We start from the raw sequence: 21,922 nt of genomic DNA, 5'->3' as shown, positions 1-21,922 counted from the left end.
AATATTCTGTACTCATTGCAGTCTAGTATTTGCAGCTGGGTGGGCGCATCATCATCATCATCATCATCATCATATACAGAATGATGGTGATTTCCAACTGAACCATATTCAATTGAAATGAAATAAATTGAAATGTGTGCACCTTTATTGTGGGAAGGCAATGGATATTCCACTAGAAAGCTGGGTTAATGTGGTGTCCAGTTCCATTTCCTGCATTATTGTGTTGAGTGATTACGACAGCTTTTCTGGGATTTAAATTCCCTTGGCTGTTTATTCTTTGCGTGGTCCTCTGCATCTGCTTCTGGAGTGCACGTGCAGGTGTGAGAAAGCGGTAGATATGGGAAGAAATGGAACAAGAAGAAATAGATTTTTTTTTTCTTTTTTAAATTCCTTTCTGTCTTTTTGTTTATCTCAATCAGCTTCTCACCCACATCTTGTCTCTTATTTTGCATGTGTTTATGTGGTGTGCCTGGGCTGAGGCTGAGAAAAACAGCATAACACCTAGGCAAAGTCACACTAAGATTCTCGCAGAGACTCAGATTACAAAAGTTTCTCATTCTCCTTGTCTTGTTTTTCAAGGTCTTGTTAGAGCAGAAAGCCCCAGTGGAATATCACGCCGACGTGTGCTGAAATTTTAATCAAAAGGAAATGGGGCAGCGCAGTGTCGCTTCCTTTCAGTGGGAAACACACAGATGGACTCTAACTGCCTGTCAGGTCCTGGCACGACACACTGGGAGAAAATATGAACCAAAAAAGAGGAATGAGGATGGAGTTTGAGACAATTAGAAAAGTTAATGCGAGGTTTTAGCTGGCAGCTCCAAATCGATGCTAAATAAATTAATTTAGTGATGTGCTCCATCATTAACTTCAGCTGGAAGGAGGCGATGGTGTCTTTAATTCAACAACCTCATTGCACAAACAGTGTAACAGTTGCTATTGTAATGCAGTGTATCACCACATGGCGGCGCCTCCTGTCTCACGACTGGTGTCACCCCCTTTTTTGTTCTTCTTCGCACTCCTCCTGTAATGGATGCTCCCATGTGTACGCGGACTAGTGTGCTCTTTAGTAATGTGTGTTAGAGGTAGCACTTTTATTTTTGATTTATTTTATTATATTTATTTTCGGCAGCACGGTGGCACGGTGGTTAGCACTGTTGCCGCACATCAAGAAGGTCCTGAGTTCAATTCCAACACCAGGCCGGGGTCTTTCTGTGTGGAGTTTGCATGTTCTCCCCGTGTTTGCGTGGGTTCCCTCCGGGTACTCCGGCTTCCTCCCACTGTCCAAAGACATGCAGCTTGTGGGGATAGGTTAATTGGATAATCCAAATTGTCACTAGGTGTGAATGTGCGAATGAACGTGAGTGCAAATGGTTGTCTGTCCCTGTGTGTTGGCCCTGCGACAGACTGGCGACCTGTCCAGGGTGTACCCTGCCTCTCGCCCTATGACAGCTGGGATAGGCTCCAGCGCCCCCCGCGACCCTGAACAGCATAAGCGGAAGCGAATGGATGAAATAAATGAGTACTTTTTGGAAAGTCAGAAGCTGTTGCTCATTCGCTATCCACCTGCACACCTCCGCGGCTGGCTTCACCTCCACTGCACGTTACATCAGGTTGCTGGTTTTTCAACAGTGAATCCACCAGACTTTGCCAGATTCAACTATGGCTAAGACCATCTTCATTAGCATCATGATTTGGACCTATATTTTCATCACAAGTAGGGCTGCACGATTTTGCATAAAATGAGAATCACGATTTTTTTGGCTTAGAATTGAGATCACGATTCTCTCACGATTTTCTTTTCCAATATAAATATTTATTGCACTTATTAACTGCACATCAACTTCGTAACAGTTGAAACTGAACATAAAAACAATAAATAAACATAAAAACAACAAATGTCTCACGTTTTGTCGTTGCCGCAAAATGTTGTACTGCTTGAAATTCCGTCTCCACTGTTGCTCGACACTGCGTGTATAGAGCAGGTAGTGCAACAATAGAAAAATAGTTGCGGGACGGCACTGTGTCGCGTTTGTCTAGGGTGTTGATCATTTTCCTAAATCCCTCATATTGCACAGTGTTGATGGGAGCCATATCTTTGGTCAGGTGATAAGTGATAGCCTCCGTAATTTCTTTGTGCCTGCGGGAGTTCGACGGGTATAGGGAAGCGCTGTATAATGTTCCATTATTGATGTTTGGGTGGTTGACCGGGACGGATTTTCTCCTGTCACTTTCTCGTCATCCCTGACGTGCTCTCCGTTGTTTTTTCCCTGCTAATTTTAGCATCACACAGCACAGCTTCTGTATCACGTGGTATAAGGCTCCGCCCTTTTCATTTGTTGAGCAGGAAGAGTGAGCGCTTGTTTTCATGCAGATTACGTCCCGGATCAAAATGCGGTACAGTCGTCGTCGTCTTTTTTTTTTTTTGTTTTTTTTTTAAATCGTTGTCATTTGGAAATGAGATCGCACATAAGTATGAATCGAGATCGCGATTTTCTAACGATTAATCGTGCAGCCCTAATCACAAGTATTAAATTTAAGAGAGAATACAGTTTACTGGGAACTATCATGCTTCAAATATTTACTGTCTCAAATAATGCTTGAAGGACAGCTGCAGTGTTTAACAGTAGCTCCAGTAGTTTTCTTTGGTTTGGCAGGTTTCTCTTTAGCTTGTGTTTAGCTTTTTCTGTATTATTGTTGGTTGGCCGAATTCTGGCTTTAGCAGCACGTTTCACTTTGCCTGCAATTTGCAGTTCTATTTGCATTCACACTCAGCTATACATTCACTGAATGCTTAATTAGGCATTACAGATGGGTTGGTCACATCTCATAATGTGCAGTCTGATATAACATTGCTACAAACCACACCCTCAATAAAAAAGACTAAGGAAACAGGTATTATAAAAAAATGAATACCTCTCTAACAGTGTCACTAAAAACCATAGTTTATTATCATTGTAAAAGCACATGAAATGACTGAGCTGTTGCATTAAATTGAAGCTTTACAGTCATTTAATTTTAGAACTGAAGAGTTCAGCTGTCAAGTCTGTACACAAATAAAGGAATTGGTAATCTTGTGGTCGATATTTAGTCTCGTTGGTCTAATGTATGAGACCCCTTCTTGTGTATTTCACAGAATGTCATATGTTAACAGTATTTTCACTCCCACTCATAATTCCTTTAATTTCTTGAGAAAAAGTTGAGATTAGTCTCTCGTCGTTAGTGTGTAAACTTTGATAAAATGACCTTTTGGAAGAGACAGATGCCTCTCACTAATGCCATAACCTTATGCGTCCAGCTCAGCCGCCAACGGACACCTTGTGGGTGAATGACTCATGCGACCGGCTTTGAGAAAACAGCCCTAATTGATGCCCGAGGAAAGAGAACCGTTGAAAACAGTTAACTTGAAAACCTTCCCTGAGGTTTTTCCACCTGTCATCACCACAAGTTGGAGAACTTCAGTGACAATAAATGATAAATAAGCTTTTATGTAGTGCTTTTCTAGTCTAATCGACCACTCAATGTGCATGACACTACAAGCCATATTTAGATGGAAATTCATACACTCAATTCATACAATATTGCATTAAGGGCAGTCTTTGGCTTTCAGTACCTTGCCCAAGGACACTTTGATACGTTGGCTGTAGAAGCCAGGACTCAAACCACTGGCCTTTCAATTAGTAGACGACCCGATTTTTCCCTGTCTCACAGCCGGCCAAGTTCAACTCCTAATCAGGTTCCCAGCGCCAAGAGCATGAATCATAATGATTTTGGTAACTAATTTTTTTTCCCTAACAATCTGACTCTGGCATTAAGGATGATCAAACATGTATTTGGGGTCAGAGAGTCATATTTAGTCATGACCTTTGTAATCATCTGGGCTTTTGTCTAAATTGGTCCATCCACTGTGATTATATACTTTGTTTAAAAATGATGTTGTAAAATTGCATACTATATTACATTTTTGGGATAAATTATTAAAGTATACTTACTGAAATACAGAGGATATTGGCTGACTGTGTTAACACTGAGCAGAAGAGCAAAGAGGAAATAAACGAACAGCTGTACATTCATCATCGTTGTTTGTCTGACTCTGCTGTGGTATCAGCTAACAGCCTGGTTAATAATACTCCATGCAGTCAGACTTATCATTTGTATTAACAACAATTCACTAATTGCATCCTCCCACGGAGCTAATTGATTAACCATTGTGCTGTGATCCTGTAATATCTCGAGACACTGAGAAGTCATTTCTAACGCGGGAAGAATTTTGTAAATGGCAGTTTTTTGCATTTTAATTCCGTGTAGAAAATAATGGCTTATGGTGATAAGAGTGTGCGTGTGTGATGACAGGAAAACTGAATGTCATTTTCTGTGTTATACAAATAAAAAGCACATCCCCTCTCCCTCCTCTTTTTATAAAGCCCCAGCTGTCAGCAGCACGCTTTAAGAAGGAAAGACAACAGGAAGGCTGGCGAGATATAAAAAGCGTGAATTAACCATATATTGTATTTAAGCAGTTTTTGATACCAATATTACTGTTTAACATCCAATACAGTGAACATCCTTTGCACTCTTCCTCTAATATCAGTTGCACTGCGTCTATATTTAAGAAAGCACTCGGTTTTCTATGGAAACATATCAACATAATGACAACAATAATATGCTTCAGCAAGCTTTCTTGAATGACGTTCATTTGGAATACTTGTGTAATGATTTTGAGGAAAGATCCATCATTGGAGCCATTTGTAAGGGATAAAAACTTGACATCCACATGGTAAGTTTAGCTGAAAAGTTGTGACGCAAGTCTTAAAGGCTTTTATGTTTTTTTTGTACCACTGCAGTGGTTGAACCAGCTGCGTAAGGTCACTCAGGTGGGACTTGACGGTGTGCGGCGGATCGACTGGCACGACTACGAGGCAATAAGGAGAGATGCTGCACGGATGGGTAGGTACAAACTTTTTGCTGATGCTGCTGTTTTTCAGAACATCTGCTCTGTTTTAGCAGAAGGCCACACACACATACACTAAAACTCTAAAGTTGTGCTGCTTTTCTCTTAATTCCCTCGAAGTGGATTTCTCACTCATTCTCAGAACCAGTGCGAATCAATGCTCTGAGTGCTGTTCTGAGTTCATTATTAAACACAGTTAATCTTGTACAACAAGACCTCGAGTGGGAAACATAGATTATCATCCCTTTTGAACTCTTTTTATAGAATTACATTGTAGTTATTATGGAAGAAAATCAGTTGTTTGAGCCTTGTTTGAACTACCACATTAAAGCATATAGAGAAATTAGAAATATGCAAAGTGAGTTCAGCTTTTTCAGGTACCCTTGTTTAAAGATTTAATGAGTCATTAATTTTCTCAATAGACAGTGATGCTCTTCAACAGCTTGGAGAAAACAGCATTGATAATAAAGACAAATGTAAACATTCTAACATCTCAGATGCATCTGGTTAACCTTCAAACATCTAGTCTACAAGCTTAAAACTCATACATGCCATTGTTGATAAGGTTCTAACACTGAGGAAAATGTCTAAACATTCTGAAGCTTTAATGAATAGAAAATCCTTGCACTTTCATATTTTTAAGGAAAGAATGACATAAAGGTGCAATCTGATGTATAATATGGGCATGAAAAGAAAACGTGGGAGCTAGATCAGTTAAGTTCGTCCCTCAGAAAAGCACAGCATCCCTATTATCAAGTGTGTGTGATTTATTCGAGCTGGTTGGCCTACAGACATGTGGTGCTTCATATTGATCAAGAAAAGATTAATTATATCTGTTTGTTTTTTTTTCTTCGGTTTATGCAAAGTCGGGTATGAAATTGCAGGCTAAGAAAGGTTTGCAGATATCCTTCTTCCAATCAGGGCTTTTCAGTCCCTCCTGGAGAATGCTTGAGATGCTCTCAGGCTAGATGAGATAAATAATCCCCTCGGTGAGTTCTGGGTCTACCTTAGATTTTCTCTCTGCTAGGTATCCCCAGAAAACCTTCACAGGAAGGTGCTCAGGAGGCACCGTGATTAGATTAGATCTCAGTTGGTTCAGGCTGAACCAACTTTACTCTCTCTTGGTGTCTGAACTCTTCACACTATTTCTAAGGCTTAGCTCAGATGTCTTAGAGAGGAAATTTGAGATCCTGGATATCATTGTTTTGGCCACTAACCATAGCTCATTGCTACATATAGTTTAAATGTAGATTTACAAAACAAAAGCTTTGCTTTTCAGCTCAACTCTCCTATAATCTTAATGACCACTACAGCGCCTGTGTCATGCTGACACTACATCTCATGCTCCACCTTCCCATAACTGTTGAACATGACCAAAAGATCGTAAAGTCCTTGGATATACTGTACCCTAAGAAGAGATCCAACAGATGATTTTCAAACCTTTCATGCACCTTGTTCTGCAAGCAACATCAATGAACCCCATGAATGTCCTCTTCTTATATGTGCACAATTTAGGAGGGCACATTAAAGCTTCTTATACAATGGAAACCCTTCAGAGTGTTTGCAATCAATGCTTGACATTATTGCATTCAAGTCACTCATTCACGCTCTTTTTTTTTTTTCAGCTCATATGTAAATTCTCAATAAATAAAGACCAATATTAAAACAGAGAATAATACACTTCCAATTTTCTTCCATCTATTTCTTCTTTTTGCTTCTTCTCCTTAGCGCAGACCCATGATCAGCTGAGTGACTGTATTTGCTAACATAATGAAAATAATGAAAACGATAAATCTGATGCCAGAAAGACCACACAAAACAACCCCCCAAAAAACATTAAAAAATAATTTGTCTCTGTGTAGTTTGTATTTGCCTGAGGAAGGCTAGTAATCCCAATTTCAAAGATCTTTCTAATAACCGGGAAAAGTACAGAACTAGGTAGAAGTGGGTTTATCGCTGAAATGAGCCATTAAAGTGAGGAGTTATTTTCCACAGTTGTTACCTTCAGGAATATAGACAGATCATTTCTGCCTAATGGAACAAGGCAGTTCAGTTTAATTTGTTGCTCTTCTCTGACTATAGAGCGTCTGTGCGCCTGTGTGTATATTTTTGTGGAGAGCATTGATAAGTGGCTAATGAAACAAGCAGCACAGTGTAATTTGATGCACTTTTGATATGAGCTTAAGCTTCACAATGTTTGTGCATTGATAAAGATTACAGAATACGATTAGGCACAGAAGTATGTGTTCATGTCAAACATCTGAACTACTTGCTGAATATATGTATTATATAGTTACTGTACAAACACTTGATGTGTCATACTCTAAACAATTAACTGATTAGCCGATATTGACAGCTTGTTGCACCTTGTTAACACAACAGCCATGAACTAATTATATTCAAATTGAAGACTATTACGTGGGAACACACAAGGCGAAAATATGCATTTTTCTCATACTTTGGAAATTCTTTAAATTATAAACAATGAAATATGAGGAGAGTGTCCACGTCTGGAAATGATTCAGCAAGTTAGAGTTGCATTTTTCTTTGCAGACCCAAGTTATGCTGACTAAATGTCTGCTACGTGCTTCTTCATTCACTTCACTCAAGGTGCTAACATCATCAGTACGAATAATTAGCCACTCATTAATTAGGTGCAACAGAACAAATGGCATCCCCATTTCTACCATTTAATTGAATTTAAATGAATTTAAATTGAATTGAAGCAATCCAAACTCCTTGCTCTCCAAACAACTTTAGCTAAAACTATTTTTTCAAACTTGATGAGGAGTAGATGGAAAGCCTAATGCAATATGACTGTAGATACTGTTGGATCTCAGTGGATTTCTGCTGAATATGATGCTTTCTGAGGCTGAATCTGTTTTTTTTTTTTTTTCCTGTTTGACTTTTGTGCCGATGTTCTTTCTTCTTTTGTTTACTTTGCAAACATTATGCCTTGGGCATATAATATGGTGAATATGATATAGTAAACCTTATCACTGCTGTACAGATGACATTCAGAAAATACTGTACATTTCTTTATGTTTGGATGGCAGATAATTTCTACAGTTTTATTTAGGTAGTTCTGCCACTTTAGTCCCCAAAATGCAAGAAAGTATTTTCTGCAGAAAGATACGAATAGACACTGCAGAATATTTCTCATGTGTGTTTTTGGTTTGTTTTTTGTTTTTTTTAATTATGCAGGATTGCTGAGCCTGGTTTGAGTATATTTCAGGCTAAGACGAATGCAATGATTATGCTTACCATTTATTTATATTTTGATGACTGTAACTCTGAATTCACTTGTACCAAATCATTTTTTAAATGTAGCTGCTAGGTTCTTTGTGTGGGCTTAAGCTTTAGCACATCTTGCTGTCTTCCCATCAATATTAAAAATTTAGTTCAAGTTTTAATACTTTGCAAAGTGTTAAACACTGTAATATCAGACATGAAGGTAAAATCAAAGTGTTTAACACTTTGATTTTACCTTCATGTCTGATATTAATCTACTTTCTTTAATACACAAATATATACTTGTTTGTCCTAGTTGTTCAACAACCTAAATGATAACACTGACATAGACAGACATTATTGTTACAAGCTGGAAAATCAAGTGTTGAAAAAGAAATTACAAGTGTGTGTGTGTGTGTGTGTGTGTGTATATACATATGTTTGTTATTCAAATGATTTGAATAACCAAGAAACAGGGGAAAAAAAAACTCCTTTAAAGCCAAAGAAACAACACAGTTCTGGTTATCTATTAAGAATATCTTTCAGAGTTGCGTACCTCATATATATTAATAAATAGACCTTATAGATCTCAATCCTATAGTGATGTATATTCTTCAAATATAAACCATGACAACTTAAATTTTGGAAGTACTTAAACGACCACTTGAGGCTAGCTGCAAAAGTAAGTCCAGTCTTAGAGAACCATATATTAAAATGCTGAACTTGAAAGTAGGGCTGCTCAATTAATCGAATTTTAATCACGATTACGATCTGGGCTTTCAACGATCATTAAAAATGACTGAGCCGATTATTAGCCCCTCCCTAATTTATCCGCGACACCTTAAAGGCCGGTCCGTGAAAATATTGTCGGGCATAAACCGCCCGTGGCGCAAAAAAGGTTGGAGACCGCTGATTAAGAGGACCCGAGGGAAGCTCGGAAAGCTAAGCAGAAGTTATTTGGACAGTGACTGCCGTTGGTTGAAAAGAGAGTTTAAAAAAAAACTTCAGTGGTGTTGCACACCATTTTATATTATTTTTTAAAGTCATTGTTAACCCTTTAAAGCCGGTCAGAGCAGCACGCTCCGTTTTGCGTAACTATTTTTAAGTCCCTGTAGAACCTGAACCGTGTAAGCTAGCGCAATCATTTGTTTTGCATATGAAACCGGAGGAGTTGTACTTACATCTGATGCCATCAGCTTGTCCTCGGTCACGGTTTTCGTTGAAGCAGAAATAAACATGTTTACAGCCTAGTTAGATCTTATAAAAGGTGATTTTGATTGTTAGAAAAAATCTCCCCTTTTTATGTCAACTGTGCATGATATTTTAACCTCCTAGGACCTGGCGTCCACATATGTGGACATCACATTTTGCTCTACAAGGGCCTGATATCCACTTACGAGGACATTATACTGCTACTGTTCTATCGAAATTTTAAACGAATATCCTCATATGTAGCTCTCATTTTTCTTAGAAACAAAAATTAGGTAAAAAAAAAAAATCTGGTAATTCTTTGTTTTTACATTCATCAGGTCCCAATCAGCCCAAATATCAAAGAGAAATTAAAAGTGCATGCCGTGGAAGAGTTTGGGTCTTAGGAGGTTAAAAAAAACAACTTATCCTTTAAAATGAAAAGTTATGACTTGGACATGGACACTTTGAGTGACAGGTATGTGCTGAATTGGTTGCTAACTGTTTGAGAGGTTTCATGTTCGAGGTACCGAGTTGGACTTCTCTTCTGTGTTTGTGGTGTTTTCGTTTTTAATGTGTTGTTTTTTCTTCTCTTTATTTGTTGACCTATACATGTGTCTTTGATAGGTAATGGTGAGCAGGGGAAGCCGTTCCCTCTGACAGAAAATGACAGAGTCGACCAAGCCTACAGGGAAAACGGCTTCAACATTTATGTCAGCGACCGAATCTCTCTCAACCGCTCTCTCCCTGACATCCGCCATGAAAAGTGAGTTGCGTGTCTGTGTGTGTCTGTGTGCACTTCAGGTAAATGGATGCACTCCAAAGCCAGAAATCGAATCTTCTGAGTTTTTATTGAATACTTTGGATTTCTGATGTAGTCATCCTCTCCATTCAAATGTTGTTTTTCCATGAATGTCCATTTCTTTTAGACTGGGTTCTGAAAATAAGCAAAAGCAAGCAATATTTTATTTTAGAATTGAAGGCTAAATTGTTCAGAGTTAAATCAGCATGTGTGCCCTCATTACTCACCTTGTGGGCCTCTTGTATCAAATCTACAATGAAACTTTGGAAAATGAAGAACAATTTTGAACATAATGTGTTTTTTCCTCCATTTTTATAATGCTTTCAAGTCCAAGAGGAGCCTGAAAATGATTATGTGTTACTGACATGCATGTCTACGATTAGATATGACAGATGCCACTGCATGGATTATTTGAACTGGTGTCTCGCCAGAAGTGTTTATAAGAAGCCAACATTTTGACCTATTTAATAAAGCCCAAAGAATCAATTCATCTTCTCAGGAACAGCAGGTCACAGGGAGCATGTTTGGTTTAGTGTTTGTCAGGGATTACTTCTGGGGCTTTGGTACACCAAGAAAAAAGTGGAATTTAAAAAAAGAGAGAGAAAGAAAGAAGAACCTGTCCAGACTCCTGTGAACTGTGTGCTTCCTTCAAGCATAGACTGGCATTGTGAAAGACCTTTAATCACAGCTTTGCTTTTACCTGACGAGAACTTTCCACTGACTCTTGACCCTTCCTCCTCCTTCATGTGGAAAGCAGCTTTGAAAGGAAGCTTTCAAAGCTGCTTTCCACAAGGACTGTTTCTTTCTTTTAGTGTTTGTAGAAGCCGTTCTTTCCTTGACCTGCCACATCTCTTGTGATGACCTGTGTTTTCCTGCTTATACTAAATGTGAATCTATCATCACAAAACATCCCCGCATAGTAAGCTAATTTCTTATGCAAGTATGCACTTTATTTCCAAATCCAACTGGTGTGGATCTACACAAAGAAAGAACGAGTAAAGGTACACCTTACACAGGTACTTATTCTGTATTCTGAGTGACCACATTTAGTCTGATACTATTCACAGTTACTTTCATACCTATGAACACTCTCTTCCGATTTGAAATCACTATGTTTGGAGTGTGTTTAGATTTAGGAAGGTCATAAAAACTTCAGGTGTTTACATGACAGCTGCTGCAGTCATCTTGGTTCCGTGAGGCTGTAATTGAATTATTAGCATGGTAATATCTTAAATGAAGGAGTGTCATTGATTACTGGTGTTACTCCAACTGGCTGCCATCATTCATCACTCCTGTGTGACCAATCAGACAGACACACCTGTACCCAACCCCTCCACCTGGTCTGCCCTATAGGCACCGTCTGCCTCTTAGTGATTGGCATGTTGTCACTGCCCCAGAGTCACCCAGTCCCAGACCTGAGACTGACACATTCGATTTCTGCACACTGAAAAGATTTAATTGAAGCACACACTTACTCCCTCCCCTTGTGGAATTGGACAAGGTTTGTTAAGATTCGTCGGCCAGCTGCCTGTCGATCAGTCAGCCTGCCTGTCTCCCAGTGTTCTTATTTGAATGAATAACACGCAGGCTGATGTTCAACACAGACATTGATCGACTGACACAGTTCACTACACACTTACACTTTCTCTCTGTCAGAGCAGGAATATAACTGTCCTCTTATGATTAACACCTCTGCAGGGGTCCTGCCTCTTGCTGCGATGCTAATGCACAAGATGGAAGCTGCAGCCCATCGTCAGAGCACATGTTGCCAGCTGATAACTGCTCTAAGTTCAACTGTCCCTGATACAGGAGGAACGTGTCGGTGACATTCTTGACACGAGTAATTAAGTATGTATTTAGCAGCATATCTGAAGGTCTTTGCTTTAGAAAATGTCACAAAGCTGTCATCCTAGCTCCAGTTTATTCTCTTTGATCACATGACTACCTTGGAACACATGACAACCATGTAAATATACATGATGAGAACAAATTTGTAACCTTTTTTATGCAACTCTCAATTAAAGATTAGATCATTGGCTTTAACCAAAAAGCTTCAAAAACAATTGATCTAAAATGATGGTTGCACTTTTAAAACATCATGAAAGTAAATGTGAAAAAATGAATATAACACTACAATCTCTGATGTAAAGTCCACAATACCTCCTGAAGACCAACGGCAGACCAAATTTTCTATGTTTGTAAATCTGAGCTGATGAAAGAAGCTCTTATTGGATGGATGAAGTTTAACAGTAGAGACATGAAATTTACTTTGAAGTTTCTCTGTCAAAAAAAAGAAGAAGAACACAAAATAAACATGTGAATATAGTCAGATTCGCTCAGCCAGTCACTTTTGTGAGGCTCCGGCTTCATCACAATCTATTAGATGTAACTAACTTAAAGCGTTCCTGTCACAGTGCCTAACTATTGTACTTGCACAGTCACTGCTTGGTATGTTAAAGGAAAGGTTTCTAGTTCTTAATGCTTCTGTTTCACTGACTAAACAAGGCTGGTAAAATTACTGACAGGCAGTGGAACACAGCCTTTTTTTTCCCTATTCATACTGTGTGTTCCACATGATATGACTTTAGGTCTTTTGTTTCCCTTTTCTTTCAAAGATTAAAACCTGTTAAACTCAGCAGTTAAAGTATTCCAAAAGAAAAACTCAAACTTAAGATTAGTTTTGTAACAATATATGATGTCTCATTTTTCTGTTAAATGTAAAAGAATTTAGACACTTTTATTTCACTTCAATGTTTGATTAAATAGTGCTGAAAGTTCTACAGTGTTTTTGATAAGGCCAAAGCCTATTAACATCCCCTTAGTGATCATGATCATGACCATAAAAACTAATTTGTCTTTGAAAGCATGATAAGGACTTGTTTAATAGTTCTCACTGAATTGACTAATACTTCGAACAATGAGAAAGCATAAGGAACTCAGTGAAGATCTAAGAAGGAGAATTGTGAATTTACATGAGGTTGGAAGTTCTTTTCAAGACATTTTTAAACAACTGCTGATTCAAAGCTCATCAGTTCAAACAACTGATGAGTACAGGTTACAGGTTATGTGGATGTGTCACTATGTCTGGGAAGACTTCCAGAACTCAGCAAATTGTCACCCTCAGATAAAAGAAAATTAGGATGTTCAGGAGCAACCCAGGAACCACCAAAGCTCAAGCCTATGCTAAGCTAGAAGCTGCTGAAACACTAGGGTCACTATCCACAGTGAAGCAAGTTTTAGACCACCATGGACTGAGAGAGTGCAGACCAAGAAAGAAGCCCCTGCTTCAGAATGTTCAATTTTAGTTTTATTTGTACTTCACCAAATCACAACCTCAGTCGCCTCAAGGTGTTTTATATTATAAGGTAGACCCTGCAATAATACATACACAGGAAAACCCAACAATCATATGACCACCTATGAGCAAGCACTTTGGCGCCAGTGAGAAGGAAAAACTCCCTTTTAACAGGAAAGGCGAGAGACAGAAGACGTACAGTAAAATCAACACCTTCAAGCTTGACTGAAATTCTTGCAGGCTAGCATTACACTTCTAGAATGCTCTTCTCAAAGCTCCAACCTCAAATTTAAATAATCTACCGATTCTGAAAAGAAGAGTGGCCAAATATTCAGACAGAATTATGCCAGTTTGTTGATGGCTAGCAAAAATGTCTGGTTTTGGACAAAACATGCCTCCTTACTAAGGGACATTCAACCATAAAAGAGGTCTCTGATGTTGTTCCTGGGATCTGCTGGAGCCACTCGTCTAGCTTTGCGGTCACTCCATAGAGTGCTTTGATACCACTGGGACCACTGTTACCTTCGCCCTCCACATCTTCTCGAGCTCTTCTCTGAGCCCTTGGTACTTTTCCAGCTTTTCGTGTTCCTTCTTCCTGATGTTGCTGTTTTTCGGTATTGCTACGTCTATCACTGTGGTCGTCTTCGTCTGCTTGTCCACCACTACTATGTCCGGAGTGTATTGGAAAGCAGTCCTTGAAATTGTTTTCTGCTGTTCTTTGTTTTCTTCTTACTAAGAGGTGAACAAATGCAATTGTCTCTGTAATAGCAGATGATAGAAAGGGAATTGAGTTGAGCTTTCAGAGAAAATTGCACCTGTATTTCAGTGAAATGAGTAGAGCTGCCATCTGCTCACCATGCCCATACACATTCATTTGAGTGCTGATATATATACATGTTCTTTGTGACCTGAGATGTACTGAAGAGACAAGTGTGCAAGAAAAAGAAAAAAAAAACCCAGAATGATTCCAGGCAGTATGCAGGATATGAATAAGATGCTCTTGTCCTTTCTTGAATACGCTGTGTTTATATATGTATTTGCAAGTGTGCTACATCTATTTCTATTTTGTCTGTGTACGTGTACATGTGTGTGTCTAGCTGCAGACAGAAGCTGTATGCAGAAAAGCTTCCCAACACCAGTATCATCATCCCTTTCCACAATGAGGGCTGGTCATCTCTGCTAAGGACTGTTCACAGTGTGCTCAACCGCTCTCCCCCGCAGCTCATCACAGAGGTCATACTGGTGGATGACTTCAGTGACAAAGGTAGTGAGAGCTTCTCTAAACTCTGAAAGGTTACAAAGAACACTAAGCTGTAAAAGCCCGATATACCGTGCTGTGGGAAAGGATTTGCCCTCTTTCTGACTTTGTTTCTTACATATTTCTCACACGTGCAGTAAATGCAGTATTTTAATGAAGGTTTCATTTTCTTTTAGAGAAAAAAAGCTCTAGAAACCTGCCTGGTGCCACATGGAAAAAATAATAGAAAACCCGGAAATATTTCTAGAACTGAAGAGAAAAATCTGTCTGTGAAAAGATGTCTGTAAAAGTTGCTAATCTGGTAAAAAGCCTACCCTCAATCTTACTTGTCTGCATGGGAATGAAACATGGAACTTGGGAGTTTACATACAATCTTTCACCTTTTTTAACACATGAATGGGAGTATCGAGTCGAGATGTTGTCCCCAGTTCCTTTTTCTAGACTATATGTAACAGATACTTTCTTATAACTTTTCTGTATTTTTGGTCAGAGTGTGCACACCAACTAGCCTTCTTTGAAAGGCCAGATGATAAAGATGATAAAGCAGATGATAAAGATGCTGGTTAGATGAGATGGTTAGAGATCACGATATCCCTCAAACTTTGCAACTGTCTGAAATGTTATGTTTTCACATATTTCTCAGATAATATCCTGAAGATTTTAAGGCTGCAAAGCAGCTTCCTTGAGCAAGACACTCCATCTTAAAGATCAACCAAACAGTGTTTTGGTATTTGTTCTACTGTCATAACTCTACCTCAGTTATGCATTGATGTAGTTCCCAGCAAATACCGAATAGTTCCTGTTCCTAATGAACATCGGTTCACCCGTACAACATAAGGTTAACACATGATTGTGATTACATTCTTATAGAATGTCTTCATTTAAACTTATAATTGGCATAGGATTAGCAGTATACATTTGGCTTTGAATGTTTCTTCAACAGCTATTTGCGGTAAATGTGTTCTGCTTATCATCGCATAGATTAAGGTGTCTGTGTGTGTGTCTGTGTACGCATTTCTGTGTGTTTCCTCTCACTCTTTCATCAGGCCTTTTAAAGTGTTTAACTCCTTGTTAATTAGCGCTCTTTGTCACGGTCCTTCGTCGAAGGATGTGTTTACCTCTCGTCTCCACGGTAATGAGATGTTCTGCTGCCTCAGACTCATTTAAAGGTTACCACCCATCAGAGCTCCGAGACTAAACCCTCTTCCTGCTGCTGCCAAGTGGAGTGGAAACAATAACGATTTCAATGTTCACGTTTCTGGACGCTTAAGTCATTTCAATCAAAAGTGTTATTGTGCTCAAATATTTGTATAGGTAAATTAAATGTTGAGTGGATTTCAAGCCTTCGAGTTTTCCAAAAGATGACACATAATTAGAACCATTCAAAATCATCAGTAGTCCTAATTTCAGTTTGGCAGGAACATGTTTTTTCAAACAAAATTAAGATGTCCTCATAAATAATGCAACACACATATTTGTGATTGCGCTGTTTCCTTGTAACCTAAGAAGCCAGAGCAGCTGAACATCCAAAAAGCAAACAGAAACTGAAATCACTCCATTTTCAGGGTCAAGCTACCCACAAGACGCTCCACGAGGTCCTCTGTCAAGGCCCTGTGGTTTTATTACTTATTTATTTATTTTTTGTGTAGTCTGGCTAATCAATGTTACAGATGCGCAGCTGTACAAACTCCATTGTGTATAAAGCTATTGATGGATCAGTATCCCTTTGTTTTGATACATGTTGAAGTTGTGTTCCAAAACATATGGCTAAACAATAAAAACCATGCTGGTGTTTTGTTGTGATACAGCTATTCAGAAAAAAAGATATGATAAGATATTTTTTTTGAATTAGTGAAGCAGTACATTAAGACTGTCTCTTAGAAGCCCTTGTAAATTGGTTTTTAATTTTAAATTGACTTATAACAATCCAGTGAAGTAAACTTTGAAGTAAAAGATGTAATAGATACATACAAAACATAGAATAGCTAAGACCTTAAATGTGTCCTATATCATTCCCCTCACACAACCTGACAGGTGGGAAGCAAAAAAATTTAGTTTTGTGAAGGGAAAAAAATGGGATGGGTGTGAGCGCTCATGTCATCAGGATTGATGGGAAAACATTACACAGCCACGGGGAAGGGTTTTAACCTCTGCAGACCGTCTGCTCTGACGTTCCTTCTAACCACTACTGTCATTTGATAAGAAATGAGTTTGGCAGCAATTAAGGCTTAAGAGGCATGAGACCAAAGTGAACTTCAGTTGCTTCAGGTTTCTGGTTGAGTAGTGTTACAATGTCAAAGAGAGTAATCCTGGACCGATTCTGTGCACACACGAAACGGTGTCAAGCTTTAAACCCTCGTATACAAAAAAATATATATGGAGAGGAGGAAGAGGAAAAGTCATTTAGTCTGAAGTAAGTGTGGTTCAGACTTATAAGGTAGTTATTAATTTCTGGTTCACACATTAATTTTATGAAGCTCAAAAATAACTCAAACTAAAAATGGAGGATGAATCAATGATACCCACGTCAGGTGTTTTGTAATCGCATGTGTATGGATGAATGTCAATTGATTATTGTTAAAGTGAGTATAAAGTAAGTTTGAGGATTTGTGTGGTAAACATGGCACTTAAAAATAAGAGAAAGTGTTCCTAAAGAAGGCACAAACAAAATAAATGAATAAAAAATGAAAAGTGTGAGTCAAATCACAGTGCGGGGTGTGTGATACCTGTTCACATCAAACTCCCCACGCAAGGTTTGCTCATTTTATATTCTTTTTTTATTCACCAACTTAAGTGTGGTAAAATTAAAAAAGCAATTATTGAACAAGGTTAAAATGATGTTCAAATCCTTCCCATCACGTTTGGGTCATAGGCTACAACAACACACACATACATAATTTATGATTTTGTTGAGTGGGAGGAAAGGATGTGGAAGTTATTCTCCGATCACCAATTTTCATCTGAATGAAGGAATAAAACAGTTCAGCTCTGTCCACTTGTTGGTTAACAATGATAATTTTAGTAATAATACACATTTAAAAATAATCATAACAATTATCTAAAAACTGAAACTATTTTTGGTAGCAGTTTGCAAAAATTAGGTTGAGCTACTTTAAGGGTTTTTAGCCGGTTTAATGAGGTTGTATATAGCACAAGTATGACTTTAAGACGCGTAGAAAGGCAAAGTTAACTCATCCTTATAGCTTTTTTTTTCGGCTTCCTGTTTTGAAAATTGATAGGAAATACAAGGGGATCTAATTCTCATTCACTAAATAGTAGCCAATCAGTCTGCATGAAGGTATAAAATGCACACTCACAAACAGATGGTATGAAACCCTCCAGGTGAGTTCTGTTGATGCCGAGTTACCTCTCTATGCTTAACGGCAGCTACAGAGCCTGCAGTCATACTAATGTGGTTACTTCAGTCTGTACCAGCATTTCTTGTAACAGTTATCCTGAGGCAAATTAAAACATGAGGAGGCAGTTATTTTTAACACTTTGAAGTTTCCCTGCAAGGTGTGTAAGATTACACATGTTGTAATTATAGAAATGACCCCCAGTTTATATTAATGCAATCATTAAAGGATCTCCCTCAGCCTTATTTTCCACATGAGATTATCGCTCTCTTATCAGTCTGCTGCAGATGTTTGTAGTTGTTTACAGTCTTCCAAGTCACTTTTGCGTTGACCAGTTTTCAAATATGAGTGGTAAGCTCATATTTTATATATGTATATAATTTGAAGAAACTAGAAGTAAAAGGTAAAAGAATTCGTGGTCATATAATTGAAATCCAGCAAAGAACAAGTAGTTCCCAGTAGTCCAGTTCCTTGGAATTGTGAGCCTGCTTGCCTTTCAATCCCACTTATTGGTTCTTGCACTTGGGCTACAATCATCTGATTTCAGTTTGTGTATCAGAGGAGGAAAATCCAGTTGTTAAATGAAGACGTAAAATCCCTGCTTCTGGGGCCAAACTACACTGCATTCATTAGGGATTAAGGATGTTGTCTTTTTAACGTGTTTTAACGCTTGTATCTTGTTCTATTTAATCTGAACAAGGCCCTAAAAGTAGTCAGTGATCACTGTTGGCCTCTCTGGGTTTTTATTATCATCACTATCCATTTGAAGTTTTAAAGCCCAGTTTTTAGTTACTTCTACAAAGTAACTACAGCCCATCTGCTCATGGTTTGCCAGACATTAAATATTTGAACTGGTCAGAAAGGAATCATTCTGAGGCTAGCAAGGATTTGAATGGATACATGAAGCTGAGGATCAGGAGTTTTTCATAGCATGTAATTCAAACCATGCAGCAGTATATTAATGTATTGTGGATGGACTATTTCAGTTCTCCTGACTGAAATTTGGTGTGTTTTCAGCATCTTTTTCCTGCCATGCGAACCATGCAATTGCATTTAATCATAGCTCAAAAAAGTTAGCATTCATCCTCTAGCTTCACTATGCTAATGTAAATGGTAAATGGCCTGTATTTGTATAGCGCTTTTCTGTGTGTTTATTAATGTGTTTATTATATTATCCTAACTCGCCACCACTTTACACACCCTTATTATTAGCTAGCCTAACTTCAGTAACCCTACAAACATCACTGTTGCTTAGTTTTCTGTCTTCATTTATGTCCAAAGTGATAGCAGAGCTGTACGTTTTAGTTTTCACAAATCCCTCAGTCAGAAGTTGTATATCATCTTTAGATGGAAACTAATAAGCTAAATCGTTAAACTTCATAAATTTTCATGGATGCCTGGATGTTAAAACTTTATTGTTACACTTGGTAGAGCAACCGCAGTGATCAATATATTAAAGATGAAAGAATTCAGAGGTTTTTTTTTTTTTTTTTTTCTGTCTCAGTGATCGCGTAGTGTTTGAGTTTGGGAATTGAAGAGGAGTTTGGACCCAGAAGTGATGTTAGACTTAAGTGCTGGACAGCGTGGAGATCAACATTACTTTTATTTTAATTGCACAAAAAGAAGAGAATGCAAACAGTTGCACAACAGTTAGAGTTACACAACTTCTGTTCCCTGTAAGCACCATCACAAACATGCTAAGGTAGCTAGAAAGCATGCTAAGCTAGCCAAGAACCCAGAGTGACAAAGCTGAGTGAATGCTGAGTGAAGCCCAACAGCCGGACACTGAACTTCAACAAGTAACAAACTGATGAGCAGTCAGGCTGCAGGCTCCATTTCTACCTGTTCATGTTTCTATAGTAGAATCACTGTGGTGATCGCTTTGAAGTCTCTTTGTGCTAGTTTTCATCTTTGCTTTGTGCTGTCGGTTTTGTGTAATACAGAAACTGAGAAAAATCATATGTGTCCTCATTAGAATAAGGATTTTTACTTGTGTGTAGGAACATAGCCTATAGGTTTATATTGTTAAATGGTAATTATAAGGCAGTTTGTTGAGGTCATTTTACAGAGTAAGTAATTTAGTGAATAGTATAAAGAATTAGCTTATCCTGAGAGTAATTAAATACCCAAATGTATTACTTTTAAAACAAGTGTTCTGTGTAATATATGTAATAATTACTTTTTTGAGTAATGATATTGGGATAACATTTTGCTATGAGGCACTACAAGATATGACAGAGCCTCATCATTCACTAGTTTCATTTTTAATTCTGCCTTTTTATAGTAGATGGAACAAATATAATCTCATTCCAGGCTCAGTATTCTCATTCCAGCATTGTCAGGAAAACTGATAAATTGCAATGGTCCACCCTAATCTAATCACTAAACAGCATATGACATCAAAATAGCTTATGGACTATTAACACTGTGAAATTTTTCCATTTAGAGTTATAAAGGATAAAAGAAGACCTCCAAGCAACTCTCACGAGTTGTGCACTAACGCCAGCATTAGCTGCCATCTGTTTCATGGCACAATAACTTCTTTTTGTCAGGTGGCATTTGTGTTGGAGAGGTATCATAGCAACAAGAGCTCCAGTGGTATGGTTAGAAATTGGGTGTGAGGGTGAAGGAAAGCATCATTTCACTTTTTTGAAACTGCCAAAACTTAACTGCCTTCCAAGGAAAAGGTAAATTTCCATGAAATAACCCCCTGCTATCAAATAGCAGTGAAAACATCAAGAGGCAGCACCTTCATTTTCTTTTTATTCCCTTAATTTCCGCCCTGAAGCAGATTTTGTGCTAAAGCATATGTTACCTTCCTTGTATATGGCCTTACCCATTGTGAGGGAGCCAACCTCCAGTCTCTCCTCTCTTGAATTTCTTATTTTTAATTTAATTAAATTTTTTATTTTATTTTTTTTATATCTATTTTTTACATTTCTTCAGATTTCAGTTGAGGACAGGGCAAAAATGACCCCCCCGCAAATCAACCTCTGCCTCTCTCAACCTCTCATTGTTACCAGTCCAGTATATCCAGTCCAGTCCAGTAATTGTATAAAATGTGACTAAAATAAAAAAAAATGCAGTAATTTGCAGAGCATATAAATATTCATCTAAAAGATCATCTTTGACAGGCAGATTTTCTCTGAAGAAAAGATGTGCGGAAGTTCACCAATCTGCATGTGCACCCAAACAATGTTAAAGGATATCTGAATAATGTCCTTCAATGTAAAATTGTGAAGACTCATGCAAAAGAGTCTGAGAATCTGGAGAAATATCTGCACACAAGGGTCAAGGCCAGAAATCAAAATCGGATGCCCGGGATCGTCAGGCCCTCAGTCGGCACTGATTTTTTTTGGGGGTATTTTTGTTTTGCTTTAGTATAAGCTCTGCTTATTTCATCAGGACAATGCTAATCCACAAAAAATACTAGACTACAACAGAGCACAAAAACTCACCTAGAATAGGTCCACATGTGGCTCATGTCTGGGATTAAGTAACCACACCTAAGTAACCAAAGGGTGGTGGCTAAGGCTAAAAGCTAATCAACATAAAAAGTCCATATAGTTACATTATCATTAGAAGTACTGAGTCAGATGGATTCCGACATGATTATTTCAACATTGGAAATCGATTCAATTCTCCAAGTTCAACAGTTTCACAGCAGTTTCACCTCTGCTGTGTAAAGATGGTTTCACTCAGTAAAAGGTTGAATTATGTCGCTTGCAGCTTAGCATTTGCGGTTGAGCATGAGCGATGAATGCTGCTGGTGGAGCCCAAGTCATTTCACGGATTTATGGCCAGACATGGCAGGGAAAGTAGCTGTAACTTGTCTCTCTCTCTC

At 38.3% G+C, this 21,922-nt stretch overlaps 1 protein-coding gene across 1 annotated transcript in view; it reads left to right on the top strand.

The window, feature by feature from the left end:
• The window catches only part of LOC102208299 (polypeptide N-acetylgalactosaminyltransferase 10-like), an 86,536-nt gene that overhangs the window by 18,594 nt on the left and 46,020 nt on the right, over positions 1-21,922 (top strand). Inside the window, exons 2-4 of the mRNA XM_005725444.1 lie at positions 4,842-4,944; positions 9,995-10,133; positions 14,562-14,728. Coding sequence (XP_005725501.1) covers positions 4,842-4,944; positions 9,995-10,133; positions 14,562-14,728 — 409 coding nt within the window. The remainder of the gene's footprint in view (positions 1-4,841; positions 4,945-9,994; positions 10,134-14,561; positions 14,729-21,922) is intronic.

Source organism: Pundamilia nyererei, unplaced genomic scaffold (assembly GCF_000239375.1).
Source record: "Pundamilia nyererei isolate P.nyererei 1_Seehausen unplaced genomic scaffold, PunNye1.0 scaffold00015, whole genome shotgun sequence".
NCBI lineage: Eukaryota > Metazoa > Chordata > Actinopteri > Cichliformes > Cichlidae > Pundamilia > Pundamilia nyererei.
This window is presented reverse-complemented; position numbering and strand designations above follow the sequence as displayed.